This window comes from Danio aesculapii, chromosome 13 (genome assembly GCF_903798145.1).
Source record: "Danio aesculapii chromosome 13, fDanAes4.1, whole genome shotgun sequence".
Taxonomy (NCBI): domain Eukaryota; kingdom Metazoa; phylum Chordata; class Actinopteri; order Cypriniformes; family Danionidae; genus Danio; species Danio aesculapii.
Genome location: NC_079447.1, coordinates 32,506,222 through 32,525,253, shown reverse-complemented (window position 1 = coordinate 32,525,253; position 19,032 = coordinate 32,506,222). Strand labels below are relative to the sequence as shown.

The 19,032-nt window shown below is 33.1% G+C and overlaps 1 protein-coding gene across 2 annotated transcripts; it reads right to left on the bottom strand.

Moving 5' to 3' along the window:
* Nucleotides 1-2,285: 2,285 nt before the first annotated feature.
* LOC130239753 (serologically defined colon cancer antigen 8 homolog) lies at nucleotides 2,286-18,943 on the bottom strand. Of its 2 annotated transcripts, none has more exons than XM_056471070.1 (13): nucleotides 18,756-18,943; nucleotides 17,310-17,453; nucleotides 16,438-16,526; nucleotides 15,408-15,524; nucleotides 15,104-15,229; nucleotides 13,592-13,681; nucleotides 13,430-13,494; nucleotides 12,860-13,051; nucleotides 8,701-8,839; nucleotides 6,395-6,547; nucleotides 3,833-3,967; nucleotides 2,610-2,726; nucleotides 2,286-2,432 (listed from the first exon to the last, which is right to left on the bottom strand). In XM_056471070.1, the coding sequence occupies exons 1-13, from the start codon at nucleotides 18,817-18,819 to the stop codon at nucleotides 2,286-2,288; spliced, it is 1,578 nt and encodes a 525-aa protein (XP_056327045.1). In that variant the 5' UTR covers nucleotides 18,820-18,943. The 2 variants fall into 2 exon arrangements, with proteins under 2 accessions (XP_056327045.1, XP_056327046.1); XM_056471071.1 differs by having other exon boundaries at nucleotides 15,408-15,521.
* Nucleotides 18,944-19,032: the final 89 nt, after the last annotated feature.

Genomic DNA, 19,032 nt, shown 5'->3' with positions numbered 1-19,032 from the left:
GTTGTAAAGGAGGTGTATGATATGGAAATACTGACACTTTCCTTAAGACAACAAATCTACAAAATTTCTTCATAGTAGGGAAGGTGGAGAGAAGTAATTGAATGTTTTAATTGAATTGTGTTGTTTTTATTAACATGTATCTGAAATCCTACTGAGGTTGATATGTAACCCTTAACAGAACTTTGTATGACAGGATCTGGTCAAATATAAATACTTATGAATGTAATTAAGTTTGTACCTGGTGACCAAACTTATATGTATGTCTTTTTGTGTATATGTTGGCGTGTGAAAGTGTTTTTGTTCTGTTTTGGGGAAAAAAAGGCCAACAAAACATTTTAGAATTTTTCATACGCAGTTTAAAAGTATTTAAAAGTATTTGCCTCTGTAAGGACACATATGAATCGTTGTATATTTGCACTGTATATCTTATTGACCAAAGATTTGGGTTTAATTGACATGAACACATTTTTAAGTCTTAAACAAATAGTTCACCAAAAGTTGTTCATTTGGTCACTCGCTTTATGTAGAACAATAATAATTGTTAAAAAAAATAATAAATAAATTTTATATATATATATATATATATATATATATATATATATATATATATATATATATATATATATATATATATATATATATATATAAGTATACAGGCAAAACAAAATTAAGACCTAATGTTTCATTAAGAGGTAATGGTATTATGAAGCAATAAAAATTGGTCTGTGAATAGAACTGAACTTTAAAATGCATGTAATATCCCATATAAACAATATACAATAAAAATCCTTTTTTATGGATGGATAACATTTTCTACCATTTTTTTCTATTTAGTTTAAACTGTGAAACTACTAGGTGATTCAATGGCTTGAGAACAAAAAAAAGCCTATGCAGGCTAAACAAAATTATAATCTAAATGTGTCATTGATATCCACTGGTATTACGTAGCAAAACACTTGGTGTGTACATAGAACTGAACATCATCTACAAAAATATTAAACTAATAAGCTTTCTGTCACCTAATAATTTACGCTTGGATACGAGCACATACAGTTTCCCTATATGTGTTTTGAATCTCAAAGTGTCAGCAGCTGATAACTTTTTAAGCTAATCCACAGTTTCAGCTACAATTTCAACAGGAAAAAATCTAAAAATTTACATGCAGTACCATCACGGTGACCTGAAAGTGAATAAATTAACAGCTAATTTTCATTTTCAGCAGAACTATATCTTTAAAAAAAAGCTAAATGCTTTTTAGGCCCACTATATAGGATAATAAAAAAAACTATGATTCATGAAGCATAATGTTCCTTTGTGGCTAGCTGGCAGTAGCTCTAATTTATAGTAATAAACTGCTAAATTGCACTCACCAGCAACCGAAGTGCTTTACTGAGCCAAAAACTTTCTCTCTCGTATATAATAATAAGGGTGGGAGGTGTTAAATCTGATCTATTCTTCCTAATCTAGAGCTATAATCTATTTGCTTTCTAATAAGCTGGGATTAGTTGGACAAATGTTACTGAAAAACACTGCTTATTCGCTGTTTATAGCCTATTCTGCTCTGATTTTCATCACTGTTTGAGGAGATTTTTGCATGAAGCAAATCAAATTTTAAAGCAAAGTTTAAATAGATGGTTCACCCAAAAATGAAAATTCTGTCATCATTTACTCATCCTCCACTTCTTTCTAGATATTTTCTTTTCTTTCTAGGGTTTTACATACTGTAAGACAAATATTCAACACAAAAGGCACTGTTGATTCATAAGACAACATCTTTGCCGTAATATCCTTCGAATAAAAAAAAGGTGACAGCTCCATCTACAAGGTCTGCTTTAGATTTAATTAACTGGTGTGAATTTAATTTGACGACCAAAATATATTTATATTTGTGTTTAATGCCAGCTCATTATCATGGATTCGAATACGAGTGAAATGGGCACATATGTGGGAAATGTATAAATGTATGAGACGCCGCATATGCACGATTCCCTCCATACTGATTTCCACAAACAGCACGAGTCAGAATAAAAATAAAGTTCTTAGGGGAGAAAAAAATGAATCCAACTTTATTCCCAGCTAAACTAAATGATGTTATTGAGAGAGAGCGAGAGAGTATGTGCCCGTCTCTCCGGCCCTGTATTCCTGGTGCGTGGTGGACTGTGGCGGTGGCAGCCGGTGGCTAGTGGCGATTTAATAAGTGCGGGTGCCCTCCTGCCGCTCAGCTGGCACTGTATCGTGGCCAGTGGACGGGCGCAGTGTTGTGGCATGTAATAGGATTAAGGGGGTTACCTGGTGAGGTGCAGTTGGCGCTGGGCGCGGCTTAGCCCCTCAGCCAGGCCTGCTGCCTCCGCCCGGGCTCGGCCCTCTGCCCTCTGGGCCTCCTCCAAACGCTGCCGGTAACCGCTCAGCTCCACACCCAACTTCTGTACTTCCTGAACCCCATGAGAGGATAGAAAAAGACAAAACAATTGCTCACTTTTGCATTCAAATCTATATCTTTTTAACTATATTTTTTATACATGAAATTTAAAATAAATTAAAATGAACACACTTAACATTGTGCATTGCTAAAATAAAAAACTGCTTTTTTTAAACAAATAAGCACATACCTGCTCTGCCAGTTCTAGTTGGCGGCCCAGTTTGGAGCTGATGTCCCTCACGTCTCTCTCTGCCTCGTCTTTCTTCAGCTGGGCCTGACTCAACAGAAAGCGCAGCTCCGCACACACCTGACACAAGCACACACTCCACTTAAAGCAAAGTCCAGGGTAACTTTCAATACTCCTGTCTGCTGTTTAGGAGAAAATTGTTAATTCAAATAATCTACTCTGATTCATTGAGGACATCTTTTCTGCATCTTTTTATCAGCTCTGAAAACTTCTACTAGCGCAGTTACTGCATTAAATCCACCAGATTAGCTAATAATATAGTTCTACTGCCATCTAGTGGCACATTTTCCACACAAAAATGACTGAATCTATCATTTATGGCTGCGATGTAGATAAGATATGCTATTTAAATTAATCAAATGTTGAACTTACAGGAATGGATCCACTAAAACCGTTTAAAAATCTGTCGCCCTCTACTTCAACATTAGTTTTCTATTTAACACAAAGATATTCCAAAGATTCCCTTTAAAAGCCTAAGTCTTTTTATCAATGATGCATCAGTAGATCAGTTACAATTATTGATTGTTTGATCGTGGTTATTTGAAATGAATCAGTTATTTGTAAATGTCTTAATCATTAAAAATAGGACAAGGAACCGTAAATGTAATTTCAGTGAAGACAGGATAAAAATGATGCTGTCAATGCTCATATTATATTATATTATATTATATTATATTATATTATATTATATTATATTATATTATATTATATTATATTATATTATATTATATTATATTATATTATATTATTTAGGGCTTTAAAGCAAATAAAAAGCTACAAAAAGTCAGTTAAATCAAGCAATTGTGTTTTTGAAAATTGTGAACACTTTAATTGGCTTGATAACAGTTGCATATTGCATTATGCAACAGACAGCATTATGGAAATTTTCACATACTTTTGTTTTTGCACTTTTAAACATTTCTGTTATGTTTGCCAATTCTCTTTTAAAATATTTGCAATGTTTCTTCTTGAATGGTTAAAAAAAAATGCAAAATTTACAAATTGGCACTTTAACACAACACATGGCACTATCAACACTAAAACATTTCAAATTCATCTACACTTCAACATCGCTTCATTTTATTGTGCAAAGTACAAAAGCATTAAGAAAGAGTCAAATTTCAAAGGTCTTTGACTTGACTTGAGTGTTTTACAGTGGGCTTTACCTTGCTGCTGTCTGTTTCTTGTGCGGTGAGCTTCCTATAAGCTTCTTCCAGCTGACTGTTAAGCGAGTTTCGATCTCTTTCTCCTCTATCCAGCAGACCCTGCAATTCAGCCACTCTCTGAGACAGACTGCTCACCTGAAAATGAGAAACAACATTATATTATATTATATTATATTATATTATATTATATTATATTATATTATATTATATTATATTATATTATATTATATTATATTATATTATATTATATTATATTATATTATATCAATGGATTAAGAAAAAAAATGTGAACATTGAAATGTGCAAAGAATTAATAATGTTAAATATGGCATATTGAATATTTTCAGGTTTAATATTTCTGGACTTGAGATCTGCAGTCATTAAAGAAAAAGGCACAAAACATTATCAAGACTTTTTAAAATCTAGTTTTCATTCAGATTTTCATTACTTAATATACTTTGTAATGTAATAAATCAGAGATGCCTAAACTACAGCCCGCAGGCCAAAGTTGGACAATGGTAACCTTTTATTTGGCAAGCCATCCCATCTGAGAAGAGGGGAGAATGATGGGGATGGTTTAGAGATTGTCATTTCAAACTTAATGTAATCTTTTATTTGTTTGTTGTATTGTTAAGCTACAAAAAGCCAACTGAAATTAAACCTTGATTCAAAATAATGAATAAAATTTTGATTCAAAATAATGTTTTCAATTTATTTTTAAATATTGTGAAATAAATTAGAAAAATACCCATGTCAACTTTAATGTAAAATAATTTGATATATTTGTCTTCGGCGCGCAGATATCAGTGATATTTGGTTTTGGCCCTTCATACAAAAGGTTTTGGGCATCCTTGTAATAAATGATTCAATTATGAAATTAGGAAAACTGGCTTGCTTTATTCCTCATTTGATAGTCACTTTGGATACACATTGGATTACTATCATTATTATTAGTATAATGAGCAAATACAAACAGAAGAATGAAAAACAAAAGCATGGTTCTCTGCATCTTAATCCCCACGATACCTGAAGTAACACAAATAATAAAAAAGTCTTTCCTGTTTTTAACTGCTTTACACACATAGCTTTTATCTACTTTTTTTGTGAATTTTAAAACTGTAAAAGATTTAACAAATGACTTTCATCAAGAATAATCATGAAAGTTAGATTATTTCCAGATGTGTTTAAATATTAATTAGCTAGAAAACTGGGTGAGTATTTCAAACTGATTTCTTCCTTTTAGCAGGTAACAAATATTGCATTCCACTGCTTTACAATCATTCAAGTAAAACTGTTAATAGAGATTAAAAGTGATACATTACGTTACATTTTAAATCATCAGTGTAAAGAGAAATTAGAATAATTTTTTTATTAAAGAAACAAGATCACCCAGTCTAACACCCAGTTACTGAAGTTTTCATTTTGAAGAAGGGCTGCAGGATAATGGAATAAAAACTGACATAGTGATGTTTTGTTTTCTGTGATATATTGGGTTATGAATAGCATTTTAATTAATGATTTGAACAGCTCAATTTGGAAAGAATTCATAATTTTATATTGACTGGAATGATTTCGTAAGACATATAATCTGCATAAAATTAGACAGCGTTTTACAGTTTTCTGGGACAAGCCTAACCATATTAAAATATCTCTGTTAAAATGTTATAATTTCTTATACACAACTGAACAAACGGGTAACGCAGTGGCGCAGTAGCTAGTGCTGTCGCCTCACAGCAAGAAGGTCGCTGGTTTGAGCCTCGACTGGGTCAGCTGGCGTTTCTGTGTGGAGGTTCTTCCTGCATTCACGTGGGTTTCCTCCGGGTGCTCCGGTTTCCCCCACAGTCCAAAGACATGTGGTACAGGTGAATTGAGAAGGCTAAATTGTCCGCAGTGTATGAGTGTGAGTGAGTGTGTATGGATGTTTCCTAGAGATGGGTTGCAGCAGGAAGGGCATCTGCTGCGTAAAACATGTGCTGGATAGGTTGGCGGTTTATTCCGCTGTGGCAATCCTGGATTAATAAAGGGACTCAGCCGAAAAGAAAATGAATGAATGACAAATGAACAAACGTTCACTCTATTTAGGTAAAACCTCACAATGTGGTTCCTGGTTAACTTTCCTTATGGATAAATAAACTAAAACAAACCTGAAAAGATATGCGAGTATGTGGTGAGAAAAATTATAGATAATTTGTGTATTCACAGGCACTTGTTATGTTGCAAAAAGCTTTTACCATAACTATTCCTGATATATTCCTGATATATATTCCATCATTTAAAATGATTTTGAATATAACCTCTGCAATCAGATGTGCCTATCATAACCTAAATAAAATACAACAGACTTTAATTAAATAATGAGTAAAGCAGCCACGCTAAATAAGATCTAAATTGAAGATGTAGTATAATAAAGCTGACACTAGAGGGCAGCATAAAACAAATTTGTACAACCACCCAATCCCTCTATACAAATACAGTCAAAAACTTCAGTTATGTAAAGCATAACAGTACACATATGATGTATAAAAATATAACGTATCGTTAATTAGATCTTAAATTACTTACAGTTTGTGCAAGCTCTTCCTTCTCTTTCTTGCTCTCTGAACGTGCTGCCTCCCTGGCCTGGGAGATTTTGTCCTGTTCAGATGCCAGCTCTCTCTCCAGTCTCTCTCTCTGTCTAGTCAGCTCACTGTGAAAGTGCTCACACTGCACCAGCGCCTGCAGGTGCACAACAACAGAGCACAAGTTAAAGTCACATGCAGACCTAAAATATATTTGTGAGATGTTATCAGATATGTATATATTAGGGTTCCCACTTCAATTGCCTAACTTTTACCTGGCTAAAAAGCAGAATTTCCATGGCATGTTATGGTTTGCATGAAATTGTAATTGTTTGAGCATTAGCAATAGCTCACTATGTTTATAGGCATTATGAGAGCAAAAATGGATAACATACAATCGTTTTTTTTTTTTATTAAAAAAACAAGAGCACCCAGTTAGGCATGGGATGATAGCCGTTTTCAGGGTATATCGTGGTTTGGAAAAGTCAAGGTTTTAAAATTTTCTGCTATCCCGTTCTAACGGTTTAAGATTTTTGCTTTACTTTTTTTTTTTTAAGATTTTTAGACAACAATATCTCCAACAGAAAAGATATGCAAAGATGCCATTTTAAATCTGTGTTCTTGAAAGTAATGAAGACAGCAGAAGTCAATGATTCATTTGAATTATTTAGCCTAACATGTTTAGTTTAAATTTAGCCTAAGATGTTTACTGCTCCAAAATATTTTAAAAGTTTGTAAAAATGTAAAATATAATTGTAAAAATGAAATATATTGTGTTATATAGGGGTAAAAGTTTTTGTTTTTTAGCCAGACATTTAAAAAGAACATATTTTAGAGCAGACATTTTAGAGTGAAATTTTTATCCAAGGTTATCATACAGTCAAAATCTTATACCAGCCCATGGCTTCACCCAGTCTAACACCTAGTCATTGAAGTAGGCCTGCAGGATAGTGGAAAAAACTGACATTGCAATGTTTTGTTTTTCTGCAATATACTGCGTTATGAAAAGCATTTCACACAATGATTTGAATAGCTAAATTTGGAAAGAATTCATAATTTAATATTGACTGGGATTATTTCTTAAAACAGATCCTCTGCATAACTCAAACAGATAGCGTTTTATGAGTTTCTGGAACGAGTCTAAAAATATTCAGGTACAGAAATTAAATAATTAAATGTAAAAAAATTACACTGCATAGTCTTCATTCTATAAAACATCTTTGTTAAAATGTTATAATTTCTTATACACAAATGTACAAACATTTTCTCTATTTTCCTCACAATGTGGTTCCTGGTCAACTATATCCCCACTCAAGTTTCCTAATGGATGAATAAACTAAAACTAAACTTAAACTGAACTGACAATGCAGAATCTGCGTTGTGACTATTGCGGATTTGCATATTGCGATATCAATGCTAAAATGATATATTGTGCAGCCCTATTTTGATGTCAAAGCTTTGAAAAATAACCTTTTCCTTGCATGTTTGCCTTAGTTAACAGGTCAGCTAACAAGTGACAGCCAGTTGACAAGTAGCAAAGAAAAAAATGGTGCAGAAAAAACAAAAGGCAAACATAAACAAAATGTGTGAAATGTTAAAAAAAGTTACTTTAATAAATGGAAACTAAAATTAAAAGTGACAAACAAAAGTCCCTGATATTATATGACTTTAATTATAATAATAAAATTCTCTGACTTCCAAAGTCTGGAATACATGATATTAAAATTCCATGATATTCCAGAATTTCCATGACCGGTGGGAACCCTGATAGATAGTGTGTGTGTGCGTGTGTGTGTGTGTCTGTCTCTTTCCAGAATTGCAGGCACATATTTAAACATTTTCAAATTCATTTTCTTTAACTGATATGACATACAGCAATTGTATAATTTACAGTAAAATGAATTCATTATTAATATAAAATCATGCAAAATGCTTTAATGTGAGAGAATATTTGAGTATTCGAATATAAGAATATTCTCTTTATTCTGAAAAAACTGCTGTACTCTGCTGCATCTCTGTCCATCTCAACAGAGAGAGAGTGTGTGTGTGTGTTTGCATTGCTGGTGTGTGTTTGCAAATTAGCCGTCTTTACACAATTCCTTCCCACTTTCCACACTCTACCCTCCCACCTCATTACAACAGGAAACGCTCCTTTTCCAAACCGGAGGTGTGAAAAAACACTACTGTAATGGGTTTCATGATGCTTCAATGAGTAACCCTACATGTAGTATATCTACACAGTCCACCATATGCATTTAGGATCATGCAAAACAGTAAAAAGCCTATTCAAATAATGTTAACAACACGTACTCTTGTCTTCTCCAGGTTGGCCTCTTCTGCCATCTCCACCGCCTGTTTGACCTGCTGATAGGCAGCCCATTCTCTCTGCTGGGCCTCAGTCTGACTGGCCCTCAGAGAGCAGAGAACGGTCATCAGCTCATCTCGCTCTCTAACCAACACACAAACACAAGCATCTCATCGGGTTTCCCAAAGCAGCCATTGATCTGACACATAATCAGGACAGCAGCTGTTTGGCTTCATGACCAGTTAAGACTCCTTTCAACCTTGCTGTAAGGATGTATAATTGACAGAATTAACACAGAGATCAATTCAAGTGGTCAAAGGAAGCTACCGGTGTTAATTAACCCAGATGATCGGCCCCAAGGCACTCGCAACATCAATGCATTGTATGTGAAGTTATTTAGCTCGAGTTCGAAAATCTAAATGTACAGTTAATGTGCATGCGTCTTATAACAATATTAGACAGAAAACAAACACATATTTTGACAATTTATTAGAGATGCACCAATGTACTGGTCAATAAATGGTATGGTCCATTAAAAGTGATAATATAATAATGTTCAAAGCAGGTTGAGAACCGAAAAAACAAAATGCATGTACAGTAGCTAGGGGCTGCACAATTCTGGCTAAAATGAGAATCACGTTTTTTTATGCTTCAAATCAAGATCACGATTTTCTCACGATACTGTAGATGTAAAATAAAGGTTAATTTGAGTAGGCTTTTATTACAGTTTTTTTCTCAAACATTTGGTAAAACAACAATAATAATATTAGGCCTGTGTAAGCCTACTGTTGGTTAAAATGCTCAATTTTGTATAGACTTGGAATGACGGACTTGAACAGACTTTAAATATGTCCTGGTCATTAATTCACACTAAAGTGATGACATCAGAATACAACTATTCATAACTCTGAAGTTGAATTATTATGTTTGAGAAATATGCTTGTCATTTGTCTTTGACAACATTTTTAGACCATTTTTTCACTGGTAAAATGAAACATTTGGTCATTATCAGATTCCCTATAACATTATATACACTCTAAAAACGTTGGGTTATTTTTTTAACCCAATGGTTGAGTTAAAAATATTTGGTGCTTTGTTAGGTTATTTTAAACCTTTTATTGGGTTATTTATTTAATAACTCAACCAGTTGGGTCACAATTTTTGAATCCTGCATAACAGCTCTGTTTTAATCCCTATTTGTAGCATTTCATTTTTGATATGAGGGGCCTATTTTGAGTTTAATTATTGTGTTTTTTTTCTGTTTGATATAAAGACAGCCTTGGAGATCCTGCTTTGGAGATTGTGCTTTAACAACTCAGCCAGCAATCATTTCTTCACTGCCATACAGATTGTGCAGCAAGATGATTCAGCCCTCATACCAGGAGGCAAAACAAGAATTTGTTGATTTGCGACTTCTAGGTGCATTATTTATGACAATAAATGTTGGACATCATTTAATTCATGTGTGTATACTTGTATTTCATTCAGTAGTTAGAGGAGGAGAAGCAACAGAGACAGAACCCTCTTGTCCTGCTGCTTGGGGATGAACTAAATTGCTCTCAGGCGTTTGTTATTGTGGAAGGAGTGACACTGAATTCAGGGATTTAAATAAAGCTTTGCCAATGTATTAAAAGCTGTGTATTTTGTATTTACATATAAAGATGACTACTACTACTACTATAATAATAATAATTTATTATTATTATATAGTGGTTAAGCCACTTTTTGGCAAAATAACCCAACAAATTAGTTATTTTTATAACCCAAATTGTTGGGTTAACCTTATCAACCCAATGGATTGGGTTAAAATAACCCAACAGAAGGTCGGTGCAAAATTGACCCATCTATGGGTTACCTGTTGGGTTATTATTAACCCAACTGTTTTAAGTGAGTAGGTTAAAGTAGTTACACTGACCCAGCAAACATTAATTTTCATGCACAACACTTTGTGTTTGCTATGAAAGAAAAATCATATCAAATTCTTGTCGTAATCATAACTCTAAAATGTGATTTGATCATTTAAATGATGTGCGCACTTTTAGTTTTACTTTTCACTGCAGACAGAGTGTGCTCAATTTATGGCTGCCGTCATTTTGAGGTCAGTTTGCAACAACTTACAACTTTATTACCTGTTATTTAAAGCATATGCAGCCTAAAGTAGACATGATATGACTATATAAGTTGACAGAAATGACAATTTTGGGTGAATTATACCTTATAATTACAGTATTTGACACTTTTAACACTATTTGGAGGTGTCCATGTTGCTAAGCAACGTATATAAAACAATGTGAAGGCTTGTGCGACCACCTTTACGCTTCTCTTCTGACCTTGAAAATTGAATTGGCTGAAATGTAGAAAAGCTAAATTAAGATTGTGTGTAGGGTTGATTCGAGATCACAATCTTTTTCCGATTAATCATGCAGCCCTACATGTGGCACATGTCTTGTGTAAAATTAGGTGACATTGATGATTTTTGAGTTTATTGCCTTATCAGCTTCTCTGGCTATGTCATGGCAAAAAAAAAACAAAAAACAAAAAAAAAACAGATCAAGTTTACATTTTATAAATATCACTTTTCTAGAATTATAAAAAATAACAATAAAAAGTCATCAACATCAATAAATAATACATAAGATAAAATACATAATAATATATAAGATAAAATACTTAATAATAATAAGATAAAAACTAAAACAGGTTAAGGTTTACTTTTGATAAAAATTGCACAATTCTAGAAACATTCACATTTAAAAATATTTCATTTACAGTCTCTCCAGATAAAAATCGCTGTCTGATAACATTAAAAATAGGGCACTCCACAACTATATGTTTAACGGTTTGGTTTTTGTTTTAATATCGACATTTTGTGGATTCTTCTCGTTTGAGTAAATGTTCATGGGTGAGTCTCGTGTGTCCACTACGACATCTTATGTAAACAATCTCTTCTTGTATGAGTTTGAAAAAATTGTTGGATTTTCTTCCTATTTCTGGCTGGATTTTAAAACGATTAAACGATTTTCTGAGCACGAATCCCACTCTGCTTGCCATTTGTTAAAAATATAGCCTTTTATTAGTGGCTTTAAATCTGAAGGTGGGATTTTACACTCCTTTATCTTTCCTGTTAGGGCTGTTATGGCAGCTGTGTCGGCTTGTTCTTTCCAAATGTCCTGGGATTCAGCAGAAAACTCTATTATAAAATTTTCTCTGTGGTTCAATCACTTTGATAAAAATGCCAATAATAACGAGATGCTCCAGTTTAAAGGAATTTAATGTTTGTAGACAAGATTTTGAGTCAGTAAAAATAATAAAATTGTGTTCTTCAGCAGCATGCTCCAGAGCCCCCCCAAAAAAGAGCCTTAACTTTGTGACGTGATGACAAAACTGCTGCTTGGAACTACTGCACTGCCTCCATTTTGTGAAATAATATTTGAACACAACTAATCTGATTTATTCTAACATTAAAGACTGACAAAAAAACGACATGTTTACATGGAGTAAAGCCAATTTTAACTTTCAATTAGAAATAACAACACTCAAATTGTAAGAAATCTTTAGAATATAATTAATCAGTTAAGAATTTCCTTCATGTGTTTTCTGTTTTTGACTCTAAACATACTCTAAAACAGCTTGCTTTAATGGAGAGAAGATTTTATTTATTGATTGACTGACTTACTGTCAATTTTGGAATAAATGTTCAATAATTTCAAAGCAAAATTGTATTTGTCATTATCAGCTGATGTCACTAAATATCAGGTTATAAACATCAGCAAAAAATAGCACTTAGAAAATGAATTTTTGCAATATTTGTACAAATTATAAATAATTTTATAAATAATTGTACTTTTAATTAGCATAAATGCAGTAAAGCAACCAAAACTGACATTAAAGACAACATCAAAATATTTCATTTTTATATAATTACAATCTCTGCCTATTCATCAAAATATTTTTGAAGACTGGAGTTATGGCTGCTAAAAATTCAGCTCTGCTTCAGCTATTGTCATTTGGAATTATAATAATATTTCACATTTATACTGTACTTACAGAACTGGATATTTGATCAAATTCAAAAATATTATAAATATTTAACAACAACACAATTTTAGCAGCTCAGCAGCACATGTCAGATACGTCAAGTGAGCAAGAAAAACACACACTTACTTAGTGAGTCTTTCAATGCTCTGCACATGAACATTGGTGTGAGTCTCTGCTAGAACCGCTTCATGCTGGGCACACTTCAGGCACAGACCACCCACACGCTGACCAGTGCCCGCCGCCACAGCCATCGCTTCTTTGTGCCTAAGTCGTTCTTTAATTTCCTCATATTCTTTCTGAATGCTGGCCAGGTCTTTCCTACACAGACACATGCAAAAAAGACTGTTTCTGTATGTATATACAGTATGATGCCTGATTCTAATGGTGGACAGCATCACAGTGCAAATACTTCAGATGCTGATTGTTGTTAAATACTAAAGAAGTACTATAAATCACATTAGCCTACACTCCAGCAATCAGTTGTTTCCTGCGGTAGGAATTTAAAATCATTTTCTTACACCACAAGCATGTAAAAGAACAAAAGATAAAATTGTATTTCATGTCTCATTTTGGTTCATTTCAGCAATGCAAATGAATACAATTTGTAATTCAATCAGCAACTACCCAGATGTTAGAGTGTATTTACTATGATTGGATTCGGTGAGAGAAAACGTTTCGGCATTGAGGCGCACTTACTTCAGGGAGACCACTTGAGCCTCCAGAGTCTCAGTTTGTGCTTGATAGAGACACTTCAGTTGCTCCTGAGACAAAAAGAAAAAAGAATGCGATCTTTAATGCATTCTGAATGGATTTATTCAAGGCACATTTGCAGCTGCACAAATGTTTTATCACAAATACCATTTCTTTCTTCCACTTGTGGTCCTCAGCTTGATTAACAGAGCCAAGTCTTTGCTTTAAAGTGTTTTCTTGTGTGTGTTCCATGTTCAACTGAAAATATATAACAAAGCACATAGTTAATAAAATCAAAAATATGAGACATTACAACAGAATTGTGCATGTTAAAAAACTCAATACAAATATAGAGTGGAGATCAAATCTTCATCATTCATTGACCAAAATTAGAATTTCAGTTCTAATACTACCTGTGGGTGAAACCCTTTTGTGAAAAACACAGTTAACCAAACTAGAGAAAATTGGTATTTGCAGGCCACAGAAAGATTTCAACAAAATTTTCTAAAGGTTACACAAGTCAAATATTAATAACAATTAAGGCCTTTACTTTGACTCCTCTGCAGTCACAAAAAAATCACTAGTCTTCACACTGTTCTGCTTTGATCTTGAGGTCAGCTCTTCATCGTTCTCTTCCACACACTTTCACCTAATGTAGTAAGTTTCTTGGTCATAACTTTGTCACCAAGGATTTTCAATCAGGTTTGGTTCAGGATAGTACGCTGGCCATGTCATTATATTAATGTTTTCAGTATCAAGGAACTGTTTAGCCCAATTTGTAGTTAAATGGATGCTCAAAATATCAATAAAGCAGTGATTTGCTGATTCCTAGTTTATCGATACAGATGCTTTTGAACTGATACATCGGCAAATGTAGCAAGCCAATTTTAAAGTAGAAACAGACCGTTTTAAAAGTTCATAAATCTAAAAGTTATATTCTGTTTTCACCTATTAAAAACCATGGGATTAGAAATAGATCTTAAGTTGTCCAAACTTTATTATTATATTATTATTTTTTTTTAATTCAAATTCAATATGTGAGGCATGTTTGTACTTACAGAGCACACACAAAAATACCATTTTTATAACTTTTTGGTCTGACATGCAATATATATTACTAAAGTTATATATTTAATATTTTAATATACTACTAATAATAATATTTTTATTACTAAACATTTTATTTATTCACTATGGTTTTGCACTGACTTTAAGCTTTGAAAAGCTTAATTTCTCCCATCAACAACTCACAACAATATAAACAACAGCTGTGCATGCTCCCTTCAACACCACCCCACTTTATAGAGATACAGATCTTTACACTGTTCAGTGAACTGAAATGGGCAACCAGATGCTGGGGCATACAATTTTTCACACAAGGCTATGCAGTTTGGTATTTTATTTTTCATTAATAGTAAAAACCTTAATTTCAAAACTGCATTGTGTGTTTACTTGTGTTATCTTTGACTAATATTTAAATTTCTTTGATGATCCGAAACATTAAAGTATAAAAAAACATGCAAAAAAATAAATAAATAAGAGGGCAAACTTTTTTTGACACCACTGTACATATAGTATGTATAAACCGACTGCAGATTTTAATCTCATACATTTTTATAAGCTATGCAATTATAGTCTTACATCTTCAATTTCATTACTAAAAGCCTCTATGATACATACTGTGCTGTCAACAAATGTGTATTCTTTAAGTGTGTCTTCAATCGTCTTTGCTTTCAGCTCCTCATGTAGTTTTTCATTCTCCACGATCACCACTCTAACTCTCTGCTTCATTTCCAGGAGTTCCTCCTTAAGAAATAAACCAAAAATAATAATAATAATAATAAACAAAGAATTAAAAATATGACAAAAATCACCAGATGAATAACACTGGCTTTATCTCGGAAAAACCCTCATTATCAGACTCACTGAATTAATTAAAAGACAAAATCATTGATAATATGTCATATTAATTAACAGGACTGACCTTGCAGAACTTGACCTCAGCCTCCAAGTGCTGAATGTACTCAGACTGGTTGTTTATGATGGGAACCAAGTTGTGAACACCAGGCTGACTGCTACTGCAATCATCCGTGGCTCTCTGCTAGACAGCACAATCAAATCAGGTCAATATATATGATGTTTACACAGGATTTTTTTTAATTAATACTGGGCAAACTATAATTAAAACAATAAAACTAAATTAACAAAAGATGATTGCCATGGTCATACACTTGGAAAATACTAGATTAAATTAAAATATATAAAAAAACCATGTTCACTAGAAACAGAGTTTGTAATAACAACATTCACAAATAACAAATACAGTCCTTCGTTAAACAGCCAGGGATTTCTAATAGCTTTTGAAACTTGCATATTAAGTATTGAGATTCTAAAATAACATGTTTTAATAATTTACTAATTGATTTACATAGATTTATACTTAATAAAAAGGTCATATAATCATCTAATTCAGCTGGACCCTCTATCGGAATAAAAATTTTCTATAACATTTTATAATCAAATCGTTTTTCAAAAGTTGATAAAACAAAAATCAAATTTTTTAGAAAGGTTTAAAGGTTTCATTTGATGTCTGTTCTGTAATGAAAGTGATCAGATGACAGAGATTGATTGATTGTTTGTTTGTTACTGGTGAATGTATATAGTAAAGTGAAGTAATTAGATGTCACACCATGGCTAAATTTCTTATAGTGTATAAGCAAAATCTAAAACGAACCTACATTTTTATGATATCAATTTCACTATCGAAACATAAATAATGTGTTAACATAATCTAGAACTAACAAAATTAAGTATTTTTTTGTTTAATTTTACAATTTTAAATTGTTGCGCTTGTGTCTCTCTTGACCCATTGTCTTCTTTAAAAAGAGACAACTCAAGGTCTGAATTTCAATTAATTAAAAAAATACTACCATTTTAGTCAATTTTCAAGTCTATGCCAAAAAATGGGGGTGGTATTCAAAAGGTTAATCAATAAACAATAAACAAGAGTGTACCTTCGCTGCCAATTTCCTTCTGGAAGGGGAAGGTGATTGAATATTGGCATCTTTGGTCTTCTTTTGAAGCAAGGAACGCAGCTGATTGACTGGAAAACATAAACATTAAATCATCTGTGATGTAAAGCGAGAAATGACAAATACTCAATTACTGCAATAGAGTAGTTTTCCTCAGGAATTGTACTTTTTAAAATTGCAGTTTAAAAAGTGCACTTTTACTTTAATTTGAGAAAATATTTAGTGTTGTATCACTACTTTTACTGCATTATTTTATTTCAACCTGCAGTCACTACTTGATTTTCTTTTCCAACAGTATATTGACTATGGTGATTGGCTAGGTAGAACAATCAGTCCCTTGATTCCAGTTCAATCAAATCATGCACAGATAAATCAGAAAGACTGAACTCAAGACACAAATGCTGTATCCATGCAGCAAACATTTACAGTGTGAAAGCGTTAAAAGTGTCCGAGAAGATGCAAAATCAAGAGAGTGCTTAGACTGCATGTCACTGATGAGAAGGTGAAGGATGCCTACTGTATGATAACTGAAACACCACACTCCTTAAACTCTTGAGTAATGTTAAAAGGGCAACTTTTTACTCATACTTTGAGTAGGATTTATAAAAGTTACTTACTCTACTTGCACTGCATTTTTTGGCAAATAATAGTACGTTTGCATGAGCATGATTTTCAAAACTCATTGCACTACTGAAACTATTAAACAAGGTGCACACAAAAATGAAAAAAAAAAATCTCTAAAAAGTTGTTTTTTAAAACAATAAATCAGAAGTATGAAGTATGCCACAGAAGTATGAAGTCCTTCATAATGCTAATTCATTAGAAAAGTAATATTCTTCCAACTTGATCTGTACCTGCTTCACTCTGCTGAACTGGTGAACAGGGGTTTTGTTGCACAGAACTGAGCAACTCCTGCTGGTTTGGGTCTGAAGTCTCGGAGTCAGAGCTGTGGCTGGCCAACATGCTGGACAGATGCTGGATACTGCGGTTGGCTCGCTCTTAAACAAAATAAAATGCAAGTGAATAGATTGATTTTATTGTGCGAAATAGGAGCTTACATTGCTTGAATAAGGTATAATGCAGGTGTTTGCAAACTGGGGTCCAGAGTCCTCAAGGGGATGTTGGGGTGTGAAAACATTTGGAGGAAAAAAGCATGATATACAGTTGAAGTCAGAATTATAAAACCCCCTGAATTATTAGCCCCCCTGTTTATTTTTTTCTCCAATTTCTGTTTAATGAAGATAAGATTTTTTTCAACACATTTTTAAACATAATAGTTTTAATAACTCATTTTTAATAACTGATTTATTTTATATTTGCCATGATGACAGTAAATACTATTTTACTAGATATTTTTTAAGACACTTCTATACAGCTTACTGTGACATTTAAAGGCTTAACTAGGTTAATTAGGTTAACTAATCAGGTTACTGTAACTAGGGAAGTTATTGTATAATGATGGTTTGTTCTGTAGAATTGAACTGTAAATAAATATATACACAAACAAAAATACATACAAATACATTAAATATAGATTAAAACAATAAACAAACGTTTGATGAAAACTGATGTAAAGTTGGTTTTACACTTGCATGTTTATTCAGTGGCGACCCCTGATTAATAATGGGACTAAGCTTAAAAGAAAACGAATGAATGAATGAAAGAATATACGTCCAGTAAAAATGTGTGCCAGGCTTCCTATATTGTTTACCATGGTACTTTGAATATTCAGCCTGAAATCACATGCAAGTATGACTTAAAAACAACATTAGCACTATTTATTTGACTGTGAACCATATTGTACTTTGATAGTCATTGGCTGCTAATATGATTTCACTATTCAGAGCTTGCAAAGAATACTTTAATAAAATTATATTATTAAGGACAAAGTCATAATGCATGAATATAAAACCAACTTTAGTTCAATGATTGAAACACGTGTGCAAATAAACACTTATCTACACTCAATTATGTATTATTTTCTAAATAAAATTTTGAAACCATTAATGATATAAAGTAAAGCATAAATACGTATGGGGATGATAGCATTTTGGTTCAGGGGCATCTGACAGATTGAAAACTCCTGCTTTTATTAGCTACATTGGTAAACAAGTGAATATTTCAGCTAACTGTGCTAATGTCAAGGGTTTGGTACAGTTTCACACACACAAAATGATGTTGCAATGTATAACAGCCCGTCAGAAGCTCATTTTAGAGTTTAGAAACTGACTATGTTGCACACTGTAGTGTCGTTTTTGAAGAGCTACCAAGGGGCTGAAAATGCAGCATCAAAACATCACCTCTCAGCGTCTTCTGCAGTGCTCCTAATTCCTCTTCCTCGTCTGACTCCAGTGATGGTTTCATTGTTGCCTAAAACACCTAATATTGTTTAAAACATGCAGCACAATTTCTCTGATTCGTTACTTCAACACTTGCAGTATTTTGTTATCAATGAACAGCGTCCAAAAAGACGTCAACGGTTGCATGGCAGACGAGCGCTTCCGTAAACCGCCCAAAGGCGACTGGAACTTGTAGTTTTTACGATATCAAACTGGCTTGGTTGAATTACTGTAAAAA